Genomic DNA, 16,118 nt, shown 5'->3' with positions numbered 1-16,118 from the left:
ATGTTCTTTCTGGTCTTCTCTAGTGATGAGGAAAAGTCAACCAGCTGGGTGCACCCTGGTACAGAATCACCCATCCAGAGTGGACACTCCTCCAGCCCAGGTAAGGATCTCATCTGTCCCTGCCTTTGCAATCCATGAGGAGCAATGGCTTGAGGTGGCTGTGGGAACCCCCTACCCTGACTTTGCTTCTGACTTTTCCTTTCTCCATGGACAGACTCAGCTGAACATTTGACCCACCACGTGGGGGATTTTGCAGGAGGGTTGATGCTCACCTTGAGGTCTTTGCAAACTTCCAGCCCCATGACTAGTGTCTGGGACTGACCTTTGAGGAGAAAGAGTTTACTCCTCTCTCATCCCCCTGCCCATTCAGAAAATCCCTTCCATCCTGAGAGCTCCCGAACTGGGCAGAACCCTAGCCCCCAGTGCGGTACCATAGAACTTTATGCCATGATGGAAATGTTCTCTTTCTGTGCTGCCCAGTACAGTTGCCATGAGCCACATGGGGTTACTGAGCAATTGAAATGTGATTAGTGTGACCTAGGAACTGAATTTTTTATTTAAATTAAATTAACTTTAAATAACCCCACATGACTCGCAGGGACTGCTTCACATTGAGGGGAACATGAAAGAAAAGGGGACAGGGCCAACATTGATTGTTTACTATGAAGAAGACTCCATTACTAGCCTTCAGGGACCTCCCAGCCTAGTGGGGAAGATAGGACCCCTCCAGGCAAAGATGATTTCATTCTAAATTGAAGAGGTGGAGACACCAAGAGTCAGAAGGCCTGGGGTACTTCAAGTGAACAATCCATCCTTCTCTTCGGGATGCCACTATAGACCAATAAGGGGAGGGGTGGGAGCGACAGCGTTGGAAACCCCCTACCCCTCTGGCTTTCCAGCCCTTCACCCAACCACACAGAGTCCCGGTCACTCATGGACACGCTGGGTCAAGGTGTTGACTTGCCCAGAGCCTACTTTCTTTTAGATTCGGAACTAGAATCATTGTGGTTCTAGAGCCAGAAGGGACTTCAGGGATCATGGAGTCTGACTCCTTCATTTTAAAGGTAGGGAAATGGAAGAGCAGAGAGCAAGTGCCTGGCTCAAGGCCACTCAGTTAATAAGCAAAGCAGCGTTGGGGTTAAATGCGTAAGTTCTAGAGACATGAGAGACCTGAGCTCAAATCTTGGCTCAACTTTCTATTAGTGTGGTCTTGAGCAAGTGGTTTAACTCTGGGACTCAGATTCTCAATCCGTAAAATGGGGATAGGATTATGAATCTCAAAAGGTTGTAGCACAGATTAGGCAACAGAGTCACTGTCAACAGTGGTGACTGCTATTGTTATTGTCACTATTGTATTTTTGACTTGAAGTGAATTCCTGACCCCAGGGCTGGGGCTGTTTTCTTCTTCTGGGTTGGTGTTGGCTGTTTGCAGTTTGAGTGCTTCCAGCTCACCATGACCCTAGGTAAGGCTAGAGGATGCATGCAAGTCTGTGAGCCAATTCTTTCATTTTTGCCTGCAGCTAACTGGTTGTCCAAGGCTGGGAAGGGGTTAAGATGCCCCTGAAGCTTGCTGGGAGGGCAGCTGCCTTAGCGGGCACTCCGCCTGGACAGGAATATAAGCACTCTTGGTGTTGCCCGGGCAGAGAGGGCAGTGTGGAGGGAAGTTGCTGGAAACGGCAGGGGACATAATCCACGCTGGCCTCTTTCCCAGGCACATCACACTGGCAGGATTATTTATGGTTCTGACCCAGTGGGGATCCCTCTATTTGGGGAGGCTGCCAACCCACGCCCTTCTGAATGGGAACATCCTCGCACAGGGACAGAGGGGAACAAGTAGCATTTATGGGGCAGCACAGAGGAAAGAATGTGAGCTTTGGAGGCAGCAGACCAGACTCACATCCTGGCCCAGACACTTCCTGTGTGACCTTAAGCAAGTTGATTGACCTCTCTGGGTCTCAGTTTCCTCATCTGTAAAAATGTTTGGGCTGATGCCTATTGTATAATGTTGCTGTGCAGATTAAATATGCTAGTAGTGGTGAAATGTGTACCTTAGAGGAAGGAAGCTCTCACTAAGTGACAGCTGGTGTTATGATTTCTATGGACCAAGTCCTGAGAGGGAGGTGGGCCCACTGGCTGCCCTGCTGCATTGAAGCAGCAGCAGCAAGTATGGAAATACATACCCTTGATACATAGGGGTGAGTGAAATGAGTGAACAAAAACTGGGCCCACCACTCTGTAGAGCCCAAGCCCTGCTTTCCAGCAGCTTGTACCCTAAGGCAGCTGATAACATGGCAGGAGAGATTCAGACCAGCAGTGAATAGCCGTATTTTATAAAACCTCGTACACAAGGTAAACGTTTGAACTGATCAGAAAAGTGGCAGTGATTGTTGAGAGAATCCGCACCTGTTTTGTAATGTGTCAGCCACAGGGCTTTTGCACCCCCAAAGGAACGATCTCTACCAGTGCCCTGCCTGTCCCCACCTCTGACACTGGATTCTCTCGGGTTCCTCAGAAGACCCCTCCTCCTCTCCCTCGGGTTTGCCAGGGAGGCAGGACTCTGCCAGGGTGGCTGTCTTGGGAGGGTGGGCAGAGGTGGAGGCTAACAGCGTGCTCTTTGGAGAAGGAGGGGCTGTGTCTCTCTGGAGCTGTCCAGCGGGGGCTGCGCCCACCTGGAGGACTGCCTAGGCGCTTCCGAGCCAAGGTCAGATTCTTTGGCTACTCAGTCCTCTTGTTTTGCAAGTCAGTGATTCTCCATTCTGAGCATTTTCATGGATAAATTTTTTCGGAGGTAGTATTAAGAAAAATATTTTTAAAGTCTCTTCATTTTTTCTGGGACTGATTTTCTGGTCCTTGGTGTCTTGTCCAGAAGCAGCAGAATCTGGAGGTAATAACACTGGTCTGGGATTTGAAGACTCGAGTCCTGGTCTAATCTTGGGTGCTAATTATCCATAAGGTCTGGGGCAAGTGACCCACCCTTGGCTCCAGCTTCCGTTTCTGTGATATTAGCAGGGGTGATCCTGAGGACCCTTCCAGGGCAATCATCTATGCATTCACTGCTATATCCCTGGGGGCCAGCACAGGGCCTGGCACAGAGTAGAAGCTCAATAAAAGTTTGTTGAATGAATGAGCAAAGCCTGCAAAGCAGTGATCTCTTTGGTCACTTTACTGCTCATTGATGGGGGATGTCTCCTCCACTGCCATCTTTCTTATTTGCTGGAAACACAGACTGATAGAAATAGTGGACGGAAAAGGGTGAAATTGTTGGTTTGAACACTGCTGGCTTATCTATGAATTTTCCTAGTTCTCCTGGCCCCCATCCTTCCAGAGTGCAGATTGGGCTTGTGGAAGAGAGGGTAATTTTGTGATCTTGCTTCCTCACAGGTTTGCCCAAGGGCTGGGAGATGGATTCCACCCAGGAGGGAGCTGTGTATTTCATCAAGTGAGTAAAATGGAGTTTCTTTCTGGTCTTGCTGTTGGTTCTACTTTTGTCCTTGTACCTGATGCCTCCTTGGGCAGGGAGATAGTTAAAGGGTCTTGCTGGAGGCCTTGCTGGGGTCTGTGAATGGCCAGGAGATGTCAAAGCTTCCAAGTGAGCACTGCAGATAAAGCCCAGGGTGTGTGTGTGTGTGTGTGTGTGTGTGTGTGTGTGTGTGTGTGTATGTTCGTCCAAGAGAGCCAGTGTCAGTCATGGGAATTTTTCTGAGATGGGGTGGGGTGGGGAGGGGTGAGTGGAGCTCTGGGCTGGGCAATGTGGGTGGGAGGGACAGAGTAGAAGAAAAAGGCTGTTCTAGACACTCAGGACAAAAGTTTAGAGGAAGGAGATGAAGCACGGTGTGTCATGAGAGGTGGGAAGTGGAACTGGTTGGAGGGAAGGTGTGAGCCGGGCAGGTCAGGTGGTGGCAAGGTGGACAACGTCACTCTTGCCCTCCTGGATGGGGGCATTTGCCATCCTGGGGGTGGCGGGTGTGTGTCTGGGCTCTGTGTTCCCCTCGGGGTTTGGTCAGAGCCCTCTGTTGGCTGGGGTAGCTCGTGTTCTCAGCAACTTAAGGTGCACCTGGGAAAGCTGCCTGGATGTAACCGTGGAAGCAGAAGGCAGCTCTTTGGGCTGGGGTGCTCCACATCTACCCAGCTGGACTTATTTCCCTCTGCCTTGGCCTGGGTCTCTCCACCCTCCAACCGGGCTGGGTCCTGGCTTTGTTCCCACGGGTGAGGCAGGCGTGCTCAGGCCCGCAGGGCTGGTGGAGAGCAGCTGCACAAACACTGGGGCCGGCAGAGGGAGCCCTCACCCAGCCAGCGAGGGAGAACCTCCTTCCCGCCCTCCCTTCCTCCTCGCCTTCCTTGTCTGTGCTATGAGAGGTCCTCTTTCCATCTCCCACCTCAAGACCAGCCAGCACTTACATCAACTCGGCTGTTAACCATATTCTTAAACAAAAACAACAACAAAAATGGACAAATTATCCATTTTGGAAGTTGTTTTGATATGACATGGCTCTTATAGCCTGGGCTTTTCCTGAAATTGAGCCAACTCCTTGCTTCAGTTAAGACTTACTTCTTTTCTCCTTGAAGATACCACCTTAGTATTCCTTTATGTATGCCTGGTTCTTGAGATCATTTATGAAGCACTTTCTTATTTATTTATTTATTTATTTATTTATTTATTTATTTATTTATGGCTGTGTTAGGTCTTTGTTGCTGCGTGCGGGCTTTCTCTAGCTGTGGTGAGCGGGGGCTACAGTTCGTTGCAGTACACGGGCTTCTCATTGTGGTGGCTTCTCTTGTTGCAGAGCACGGGCTCTAGGCGCGTGAGCTTCAGTAATTGTGGTTCAGTAGTTGTGGCACGCGGACTTCAGTAGTTGTGGCTCGCAGGCTCTAGAGCTCAGGCTCAGTAGTTGTGGCGCATGGGCTTAGTTGCTCCGCGACATGTGGGATCTTCCTGGACCAGGGCTCAAACCCGTGTCCCCTGCACTGGCAGGCGGATTTTTAACCACTGCGCCACCGGGGAAGTCCCTTATGAAGCACTTTCACATGTATTTTTTTTTGGCTGCATGTCATGCAGGATCTTAATTCCCCGACCAGGGATGGAACCCATGCCCCCTGCAGTGGAAGCACGGAGTCTTAACCACTGGACTGCCAGGGAGTCCTGAACTTTCACATGTATTACCTCATCTCATCAGTCTTTAAAAACTACTATGGTCTGGCCTTGCTCCCCTCACTGCCCTCATCTCCCACAACTGGGCAGCTGTGCTGACTTTCATTTTTCTTCTCCATCAGGCCAAACTCACTTTTACCTCAGGACCTTTGCATTTGCTGTTCCCTCTGCCTGGGTGCACTCTCCTCCTATTTTGTACATCTGGCTCCTACTTAACATTGAGCTCGTGTCATCTTCTCAGCGGACCTTTCCTGATGACCCTTCTGAAGTTCCCTCCTGCTCCTCCTTAGTCCCCCTTATTTTTCTTCATGGCACCTACCGCTACCTGAAAGGTTTTTGTTTATGTATTCCTTTACTTGTTTTATTGTTGGTGTCCCCCACTGCTGTGTCAGCCCTGAGAGCAGATTCTGGCTATTTTGTGTTCTACTCTGTCCTGGAACCTTTCTGGCACAAGATAGGAACCCAATATTTGGTGCAATGAATGAATAAATGAAAAATGTTGGGAGATAAACAATAGAGGCATAATTAATTCCTCTCTACCAGCCCAGAGCATTCTCCTCAGCACCCCCAATTCACCCTTTCCAATCCTGAACTCATTGCCTTCCCATCACCAACACCGGTTCCATCTTTGTCAGAAGTGCCACCAAAGCAGAACCTTCAGGCCCCTCCCCCATAGGTCCTGTCAATTTTCCTCCTAAATATCTCTCAACCCACCCACTTCTCATCATCCCCATGGCCACCACCCAAGTTCATGCCCACATGGGCTCTCACCTGGATCATTCTGCAGCTTTCCAACTCATCTTCCTGCCTCCAGGCCATATTGCTTGCAAGAGTGCTTTTTTCTTTCTTTTTCTCTCTTTCTTTCTTTCTTTCTTTCTCTTTCTTTTTCTCTCGCTCTTTATTTCTCTCTCTCTCCTCTCTCCCCCGCCCCCCATCTCCCTCTCTCTCTCTCTCTCTCTTTCTTTCTTTCATTTTGGCTGCACCAGGTGTTAGTTTCGGCATGCATGAGGGATCTAGTTCCCTGACCAGGGATGAAACCCAGGCACCCTGCATCGGGAGCGTGAAGTCTTACCCACTGGACCACCAGGGAAATCCCAAGAGTGCTTTTTTCTACAATGCAAATTTGGTCATATCATTCTCCTTTAGACACCTTTCATGCTTCCCATCAGTTATAGGATAAAATCTAAATTCCTTACTCAGGCACTTGAAAGGGCTTTGTAATCTGGCTCCGGCCCCCCTTCTCCAGCCTCCCCTGACACCCCATTTTGATAGACTAAATCGCTTGTGGTTCCCTTAACACACACCTCCATTCCATGCCCCCAGCCTTTCTTAGTGGAATCCCTCCTCTAATATGGCTTGTGTCCACCTGTGAACACTTGCTCTTCCTTCAAGACACTGCTCATTGTGTCACTTGTTCAGGAGAGCCCACCTGTATTGTAATTGTTTGTTTACACATGTGTCATTTTCCCTAGATCAGTGGTTCACAAACTTAAGTGTGCATCAAAATCACCCGGAGGGCTTGTCAAAACAGATTGCTTGGCCTCAGCCATAGAGTTTCTGATTCAGAGGGTCTGAGACTTTGCATCTCTAACAGGTTCCCAGGTTACGCTGCTGCTGCTGCTCTGGGGACCACACTTTGAGAACTACTGGTCTAGAATGAAAACTCATCAAGGGCAGAGGTGACATAAGGTAGCTGTTAGGTCCGGAAACATAGACAGTATGATTTCATTTTGTATTGTGATGAAATGTCAGCTATCCTATCATACATTCGCATCATTCCCAGATTTGGTGGCCACTCTGTACACCAGGAGCAGCTGTGGCCACTCTCAGAGCTGAGTGCTTTACTACATTTACAACTCATTCAATCCTCGAACGGCTTTATGAGGGAGGTACTGTCATCTCTAACTGTTTGAGAAAATAAGGAAAAAACCGAAACTGAGTAAATACTTGTTCAATGTCATGAAGCTTATAGAAAGCAAAGCTGGGATTCAGCCTCACGTCTGCCTGATTTCATAGGCTGGGCTCTTAGCATAAAGCCACAGCTGCATCCAGCATCCTCGGTGCCTTGCTTGGACAAGGGGGGCATCAATAACCCCTGACTGAATGAGTGAGTGAGTGAATGAATGAATGATTCTGGCCCACTCTCCGTATTTTCACAGTTCCCTGCACAATCAATTCCTTACAAAGGTTTATGACATTCGGTTGGTGGGTGAGTTAGAAACTGAGGACCTCAGACATGGATCCCAAGAGGTAATAATAAAAGTAAGATATATAACTTGGGAAGCTGGTTTTCTCCTTCTTCTTCTTCTCCTTCTCCTTCTCCTCCTTCTCCTTCTCCTCCTTCTCCTTCTCCTTCTTGTGTGGTTGAGTCAAATTTCAATGAGCAAATACTGATATTTGCCTGGGATCAGACAAGTATGATAATTGTGTGTCGATAAACTCTTTCCTTCATAGTGCTTGGGAGGTGATTCTCATGTTTCCACAACTGATGTCATTGCTCAAGCCTGCCTGCAGTTTTAAAGGGGTCCTTTACCAGAAAGGGTGGTGCAGGAAGAAGAGAAAAAGCAAAGGGTTAAAATGTGGGTAAAACCCATTGCAAGCCTGTATGCATGTACCACATATGTCCACTAGAGGACACCAAAGCACACATGACTGGCCCCACTAAGGCCTCTAAAGGGTCGGCTCAGTGGTGACTCCTCAGGCTGATTGGGTGGGTCCTTCCAGAGCCGATAGGGCCATCTTGACCATCCTCTGCCACATCTCAACCACTATGGGTCTGGTAGACTTCTTTCTGATGCTTAAAGATCTGGCTATGTAACACCCATCCCTGATTTTCTCTGGCCCCTGACTCCTTCCCCTGCTTCCTGCTAAAGCAGCCAGCTACGGAGCTTGCCAATTCTGTCTCCAAGAGTGCGTTTCTCTTCAGTTGGCAAAGAGAGTGATAAGGCAGGGACGCTTTCTGCAGAACCACACCCCTGATAACCCTTGTTCCCAATCTGGGCCCCACTGCTCCTCCCCACTGGTACGGTGCCCCCATGGGCCATGCCAGCCTGGCCTGGCACCTCCTCCATCTCAGGGAGTCCCACCCCGCCTCTGTCACTTCCTTGTTCTTGTCTGAATACTTCCTCCAAGAAGGGGCCAGAATGGGTTCTCTGCACCTGTGCCTCCGCTCAGTCGGGAGTGGCTCAGCGCTTTGCCAGGGTCTGTGGGGGGTAGGCGTGCAGGAGCCCAGGGCTCTGCCCCCAGGACTCGAGGGCTGGGTCACCGTGAGTCATCAATATAGACCCCAACCCGTAGGACCCGAAAGGAGGCAGTGTCCCAGGAAGTACGGTGGAGCTTCAAGAGCTGTCCTGTTGTCTCCAAAGGGCAGACAAGACAAAGGAGAGAGGTCCCAGGGCAGTAAATTTACTAATTAGTGACCCGACTGGCTCTGCTTTCAGAAAGGCAAATAATACCCCAGAACAGTAAAGCATGAGACAGATGAAGAGAAAGGTGGTGCATGGTATGTGGCTCAGGGCAGAGAAGCCCCATTTGCAGATGAGGAAAACTGAGGCTCAACAGTCAGGTAGCTTGTTCAAACTCCCTCAGCTGGTAGGGGATGGAGCTAGGGCTCAAACTCAGGTAGGTCCTGAAAGATAACTCATCATATGGGGCTCCTTTTTCTGCTCCCCAACTGGTACCTTCTTGCAGGAAGAGAGCCATCTGGACGTGGCCAGTGAGGAAAGGGCAGGGCATATTTGAGGGGTAACGAATCAATCAATTTAGTGGCCACCAAGACTGTGTGGTGAGGGGTGGCGATGACACTTGAAAGGCAGGGAGGACCCGACCCGAGTGTTTAGAGACTGTGAATCCCTGACTGAGAGTTTTGCACTTTCTTTTCCAAGCGCTGGAGGCCATGGATTCCAGAGCAGAGAATGGACAGAGTCATAGAGGCACTTTCTTTGGAATATTCTCCCTCACACCCCCTCCTCACACCCTCCCCACCTGAGTCTCTCAGATAAGTCTCGCTTCTCCTCTGCTGGGTTAACAGAAAGAGAATTTAGATTTGGCGAAGGTAAACTATTTTCTCAGCTTCACCTCACCCATCCTTGTTGGACCTCTAAGACTCTTCTGCTGCAGCATCTCCCCCGCCTCTCCCCCAAAGCGAAGGCTCTGCTCCCACAGCCATCTTCCCTCGGCCTCTCATGCCCCCACAGCCACCGGCTCTCCCAGAAGCATCAACACTTCTGGCTCTGGCCTCTCGGAGGATCCAAGGGACTCATCTTCAGCCCTTGCCCTCTGTCTGCCAGAGAGAAAACCCTCCCCGTAGGCCCGTCTGTCTGTCTCCTGCCCTTTCCAGCTGTCTGAAGATTTTGTGGGATGGAGGCTGGGGTCCTTGTCCCCTTTCCCACCTTCTCTGTCCCCTCCTGGATGCTGTACTCTCTTGCCCCAGCCTTACTTCACTCCATTGGCTCTTCGAGGCCAGAGATCCCCCAGAGCCCCATATCTTTGTCTGGCTGGGAGCCAGCTCTCCCCTGGCCTGTACTGGGCAGCCTTGCCAAGTCCTGGAGAGCTGGGGCAGGTGGGTTAGGCTTAATCGGTGCTGCCTGCACTGCGCCTGCCTCCAGGACTTCTCTGCCCCTTCAGCTGGGTTGAACTCAGCATCTCAGCGTGGTGGGGTGTGACCTAGGGATCCCCCTCCCCACTACAGCTGCAGGCAATTGCATGCTACTCTAACCTGGGATCCCCAGCTCCAGCCTGGCCTGCTCTAGGGTGGGAAGGATGGTCATTCCAGTAGCTCTCTCTGGGGTGTGTGGGAGAGGGGTGTAGATCAGATCCCCTTAACACTCCCCTTCCCTCGCTCCTCCTGGACCCTGGGAGGAACTCTGTGCTCCTGCACCTTCCATAGTACATTCTTTTTAAAGATAAAGGCTTCAGTTGGTGAAAATGATGCTTACACTCAGATCACATTAAAAGAGACCCAGGGAGAAGGGAAATAGTTGTATTTAAGTGAAGAGAGGCTTATTTTTTAAAAATCAAGTTCATTCAAATAAACATTCAGGAAAGATCTAATGATCAGGTGGGTGGGTGCTGGCAGCTGCCCTTATCTAGCCCCTGCTTACTGAAATATTTCTTTGTTCAGAAGTGACCCCAGGAACTCACTGGGGTCTCCAGCTTCTGGGTCTCAGGGGCAGGTAGGACTGAGACCCGGTGAGCCTGCCTGGACGCTCCCGTGGGAATACTCCATTTTCTTTCCATCTTTCTGATCCTGGCTGTGAAACTCAGTGTTTCTCCTGCACTTAGTTATTGTCACAGAGAATCTTTCCAGCATCCACAGAAATGTGAAGAGAAGGAAACTGAGGCAGAGAGAGAGAGGGGGCAGGGGGAAGGGAGAGAAGAAGGGAGAGAAAGAGATCTCTGAATGGCATGCGCTTTTCTACAGCAGAAACAGGGCTGAAATCCTATTATCTGAAGCCCTCCTTTCTGCCTCTGACCCTCAATAATGCAAAACACAGGTACCCCCAGCATCCTTGCCCAAGGTCATTGGAGACCAATTTGGGCTGAGGACCTAGAAGGTCCTGACATCTTGTAACAGACTCCAGTCAGCTCCAAACATGATTTCTTTAAATTCGCTGTGTGGGGTGGGGGGATGTGAGGGCACTAGGCCTCTGGCCAAGGCCTCCTGACACCCAGAGACGTGCCCATCTCTTGGGCAGACAGCCATGGAGACAAAAGACAACCACAGGCAGGCCTGGTGAGGCCCCAGATGCCAGCCCCCTGGGCAACTTCTGGCTCCCTGCGCTCTGGTGGGAGGACTACAAAATGCAGCTTACACAGACGGTGGCCCAGATCCCCTTTGGGGGGCAGCCTCGTCGCAGTGGTGGAAGGCCAGGAAGGCTGTGCTGAGGTACTCTGTTCTCACTCAGGCAGGCAGCATGGGTGGTTAACAGCTTGTCGCTGGTGTGGATGGAGTTAAAGCTTTCTGGGGACTATTTACTCCTGATCCTAAGTGACAGCTCGGGGAGGGAGAGTCACGTGGCCCTGAAATCCCCTCGGGAGACGATGGAGCATGCCCAGCTGCTTCTGCCTGGGAAAGACACTGGATTCTGCAGTCACCACAACAGCATCCTCTCCCTGCGCCAGGGACCTGCCAGCTGGAGAGATGACTGATTAGACCACATCAGATCCGAGCCCTGCTGCTCAGAAGGGGGCCCCAGGGGTGGGGAGGAGGACCCCAGCCGGCCTGAGCTGGGGGGAGGGGCGCCTGAGGGCTCGGAGAGTTGCAGCTTTTCAGCGTGGGGCTCACACCTCAGAAGCCGGTGAGTCTGTCTTGATGCACCATATAGATGAGGTGGGAGGAGGAAGGCTGGGCTCTGGTCAGGGCTGGCCGCCCGCCCGCCGCCGTGTGAGTCTGGGCTGCTGGCACTGCGGAGCCACTGCCTTCCGCATCCCTCATTCTTGGCAGTGATACTTAGGGATCATGGATGCTGAGAATGTTAATTATAGCCCTCTCTGTGCCCCCACCCCCACCTCCAGAACCCCCAGTGAGGGATAATGTTGTCTGAATTTATCACATTTGAACCGCATCTCCTGAGTGAGGCCAGCTTTGGGGCTGCCAGCTTCCTAGGGTTCAGCTGGGGCCCCCAGCCTGGCTAGAGCAAAGAGGCCAGCCCCACCCTGCTTCTAATCTTGCCAGAACAGTGAGTTTAAGGCCAGCAGGAAGGAGAGATGGGGGTGTGGTCTGGGGGTCAGGCTCAGGTCAGCCCCAGGGACCCACCTCCTCAGTGTGGGAGGGGTCAGGGTGTGTCTTTTATGGGTCAGAGGTTGGGGCTTGGGGCTGCTGAGGCTCTTGAATTCCTAGGAGGCGTCTGACCTCTGGGGCCTCGGGTTTAGCCGGGAGCACCTGAGGAGCTGGAGCCGGATATGTGAGCATGGGGGGATGGGGGCATGGGTTTATAATGGTAGGGCCAGGCGGCAGCTAGCAGAGCCTCGGGCTTATTGTGTGAGGCTCTGGGCAAAGGTTGAGGAAGTGGCAGGGTGGGGTGTTGAGAGGTAGAGTGGGGGCGCAGAGGGGAGAGTTAGACGGGAACGGTGGAGGGAGAAGAAGGGAGGAGAGGCTATAGGCACCTCCATAGGGGAGATGCTCCTTGCAACCACAGGCAAGCGCGGAAGGGAAGAGAGGGGGCTGGAACCTGGGAGGGTCAGGGATGGCAGAGCCAGGAACGAGGGAGCCAGCCCTAGGGCGCAGGGCTGGGGCGGTCTGAGCGACTGGGGGGCAGGTGGTGGGACGAGGATGGACTCAGAGTCAAAGGGGGTCACGGCCTTCAAGGCTTGGCAGCACCTCCCCAATCCCTATAGGCCCCTGGCCCACAGTCTGGCTCCCCTGAGGGCCTCCTGCACGTGGGGGTGGGAGCCCTGGTTGGACTGTCTCTGCCTGAGCCTGCTGTCCAGACGGCCATAGGGACATCGCAGGCACCTGCCCTACGAATCCCTTGAATTCTGGCTTCCAGGCTCCTCTGCAGGAGCACGGAGCTTGGGGGATCCTGTGGGCTCCCACCTCAGAGGGCAGGAGATGAGCAGATTTCGCTGGCGCTGGTGGAGCGCAGGTGGGAGGGAGGCCCCACAGAGGCCCAGCCTCTCCCCGCACAGGCGCACAGGCGAGGCCTCCCTGGAGGAGCCAGACAGCGGCCCGAGGCTGGAGCCATCTCCAGGTGGGGCGGCCGAGGGGCGAGCCTGGCACTGCCGTGGTGCTTGCCTGACAGAAAACAAGCGCTCTCTGTGTCCTCACCAGGGCACAGAGTGCTAGGCTGCAGATATGAATTATTAAAAGTCCTTGGCTTTCCAATCAGCGGCGAGGTGCTAAATGTGTTAGCGCGGCTGTGTAATTAATCCTGGCTGCGGCTGCACAGGCTCGAGACAATGGGGGCCTTTTTTTTTTTTTCTTTTGCCGGGTTTGGCTTTTTTTCCTTCTTCACAGGAAGGTGATGGTGCAGGACGCATTACACAGATAATTACTTTTAACGTGTCTGCCTGGATTATTGAGTTGGATTCTTCCTGCTCGGTGGAAATGAAGTAATTACCGAGGAAGTCAGTGAACAGGCAGCCGCGTGGCCTGGGCTGACACCCGGCCTGATGGGCCTGAGCCCGTTTCCTCTGTCTTCCTCCCTGGCCTGCTGTGGGTCCCCTGAGGCCTTGGCACTGAGCCTGTGGGCCCCCCAGAGGAGGATCAGGAGGAGTGAGCTTGCAGCGGGGCGTCGGGGAGAGCTTGCTGAGCAGCGGGGGCTGCGGCCATAGCAGTGGGTCCTGGCTTTGAGAGGTTTCCCACGGTGTGCTGAGCTCTGGGCTGAGGTGCTTGGACATCAGTGCATTAGTGAGATGACTTTGGCAGGCCAGTCTCCAACCAGTTAAAAAAAAGCCCACATATTTAGTGAGGAAAGAACACGCTTTGGGAAACATTTAAAATAAACAGGAAGCGCGTTGAGGATAGGCTGAGTGGGACCCTTTCCTTGGCAATCACTCAGTCCAGGTGAGCTCCTGCTCTGCGCCCACAGCTCCAGATGCCCTCCAAGCCCAGACCAGCCCTCTGTGGCCTCCCTGAGGGGAACACCATCCTCGCCTGGATAATTCCAGCGACGGGGAGTTCATTACCTCACCAGGCTGCCTGCTCCAAGGTTAGAACGTTCTATACGGAATCAAAATCTGCCCGCTTCTGTGTTCTGCCCTTTGGTTTTGATTCTTTGAAGCAGCACAGAGCAAGTCAGCTCTCTTTCCCACAGTGATAAAGCTGGTTTTCTTCATATTTAAAATAGTGTATAATAGCCTTTGGATGTAATGTATTTTATGTAATCACATTTGTATCGGACATTTAGGTGGTTACCCTTATTTTCCTTTTACAAATAACACAACATGATCATTTTTGTGCATGAGGCTTTTCCTGTATTTTGGATTATTTCCTTAGAATAAATCCCAAGACATAGAATTAATGTGATGGAGGGTATACATTTAAAAAATTACTATTCTGTGAGTATGAAAGTAGTACATAGTCATTAAAAATGTAGAAAAACCCATAAAGAAAAGATTAAATTATGTGTAATTCTCTCAGAGATTTAGTGTATAATTTTAACATTTTGGTGTATATATGTTTTTATGAATTCATACACAGACATATGACTATATTTATTATCAAAATACTGTTAAAATTTTGGAACAAGTATATATTTTTTTCACTTAAATAAAAAGCATTTTTCCACGTCATTAAGTATTCTTTTACAACATCATTTTTAAGTGACTGTCTGGTATTTCATTATATACCTATTCTATTTATTTGTTTGTTTAATTGGCCCCTATGTTAAACTATGTGTTTCCAGTTTGTCATTTTTATAAACAATGCTACAATGAACATATAAATATCTGAATCTATACACGTATCAATGATTTTTTTCCTTAGGTTACATTTCCAGACGTGGAATTCCTACGTTTTAAAATATTTTGACATATTTTGCCACTTCCTTGTTCGAAAGTACTAATTTCCATTCCCAGCAGCTGCGTATAAGAATGCCTTTTTTTGCATGAGCATCAACATTGACAGTTATAAATTTTTCACTGTTTTAATTCATTGTTTCTTCATTGTTTTAATCCATTTGTTTGATTAGTAGTGAGTTTTAAAATTTTAAAAAGAGGTTTTAAAGTATGAAGGGCCCATCTGTTGTCATTTGTTCGTTCAAGTCTTTGCCTTTTTTTTAAAAAACAATTTAGTGCAGTTGTCAAGATCGCAGTTATGGGGCCAAACTCAGGTTGAATCTGGGCTCTGCCACTTACCAGGGATATGAGCTTGACCGTGATTTAATCTCGCTGTGCCTCAGTTTCTCCTTCTGTAAAATGAAGATAATAATGTACCTTATCTCATAGACTTCTTGTGAAGATAAATGAGGTCACATATGTAAACCACATAGAATCATGCTGAGCAGAGTAAGTGATTAATGTGTTTGTTATTATCTTACTATTGTTGATTTGCATGAGAAACATATATCTGAAGCCAGTATCATGATTCCCCTCCCCCCAAATCCCCCAAGTCTCCATGTTTGAGGCTAGATGCCTCCAGTGACCACCACCCCCTTCCTCATGCTCTCCTGGTACTTCACCCCAGGTTTGGTCTCACCAGCACAGAGCATAGTGAGACAGCCACTCCCCATTCCCAGGGTAATCCCCTGGAATGTCACACTCTGTAGCTTCTTCTAGCAGGTGCCTGGACAAGGGAGTTTGGCTCCTCTGGTGTCTTGTGGCTCCCCTTCTCCAGCTGCCCAGTCCCCCTGCCCAACCCCTCACACGCTGCCAGGTGCACATCCTCTCTTGATCCCTCAAACCTACCCAGACTGTTCCCCATTCCTTTGAGCCTTCTTTGCACTTTCCAAAGTAGCACTAGCTGATCTGATAAACTAATTCTGGTCCATGTGTTAATAAGAGAGAGTCAGTGCACTGCCTGCTGGGGTGTAGAGAGAACGCCCAGCTGGAATTTGAAGACATGGATTCAAATCCTGGTCCAAATTAGCAACTGTATGATTTGTAGCAAATTGCTTAATCTCGCTGAGCTTTTGTTTCTTGGTCTGAAAAATGGGGTTAGTATCACTACCTGCTTACGTAGTTACTAGCTAGATGAGTAATACATATGAAAGTGATTTGTAAACTGCAAATAATTACACAAATGTCAGTTATTATTAGACATGGTATTTGAACAATGTATATCAGAAGGCAATGCTTTAATTCAAAGGTCAGACAGGTGCCGAGGTGGGTTAGTAGGAAATATGTTTAGGGCAGATGGTATCCAGGGTGACTGTCAAATCCTCCCAGGTCATTTAGTCTCTGTAAAGGGTTGGTCCTTATTGTGTGAACCCAGGATATAGGGCTGGGCAAGTCAACACTGATCTGACAAACATGGATGGATGCTGAGGCTTTCCTCCTGCAGGGCTTGGGAACCCCCTCCGTGCGGGAG

At 50.2% G+C, this 16,118-nt stretch overlaps 1 protein-coding gene across 5 annotated transcripts in view; it reads left to right on the top strand.

The window, feature by feature from the left end:
- Window positions 1-16,118, top strand: part of PLEKHA6 (pleckstrin homology domain containing A6) — a 137,761-nt gene that overhangs the window by 5,778 nt on the left and 115,865 nt on the right. For all 5 annotated transcript variants that reach the window (XM_036864623.1, XM_036864601.1, XM_036864617.1 and 2 more), the window contains exons 2-3: window positions 24-100; window positions 3,382-3,439. In XM_036864623.1, the coding sequence (XP_036720518.1) occupies window positions 24-100; window positions 3,382-3,439 (135 nt within the window). The remainder of the gene's footprint in view (window positions 1-23; window positions 101-3,381; window positions 3,440-16,118) is intronic.

This window comes from Balaenoptera musculus, chromosome 1 (genome assembly GCF_009873245.2).
Source record: "Balaenoptera musculus isolate JJ_BM4_2016_0621 chromosome 1, mBalMus1.pri.v3, whole genome shotgun sequence".
Taxonomy (NCBI): Eukaryota; Metazoa; Chordata; class Mammalia; order Artiodactyla; family Balaenopteridae; genus Balaenoptera; species Balaenoptera musculus.
The sequence above is the reverse complement of the archived record's forward strand: the minus strand, read 5'-3'. Positions and strand labels throughout refer to the sequence as shown.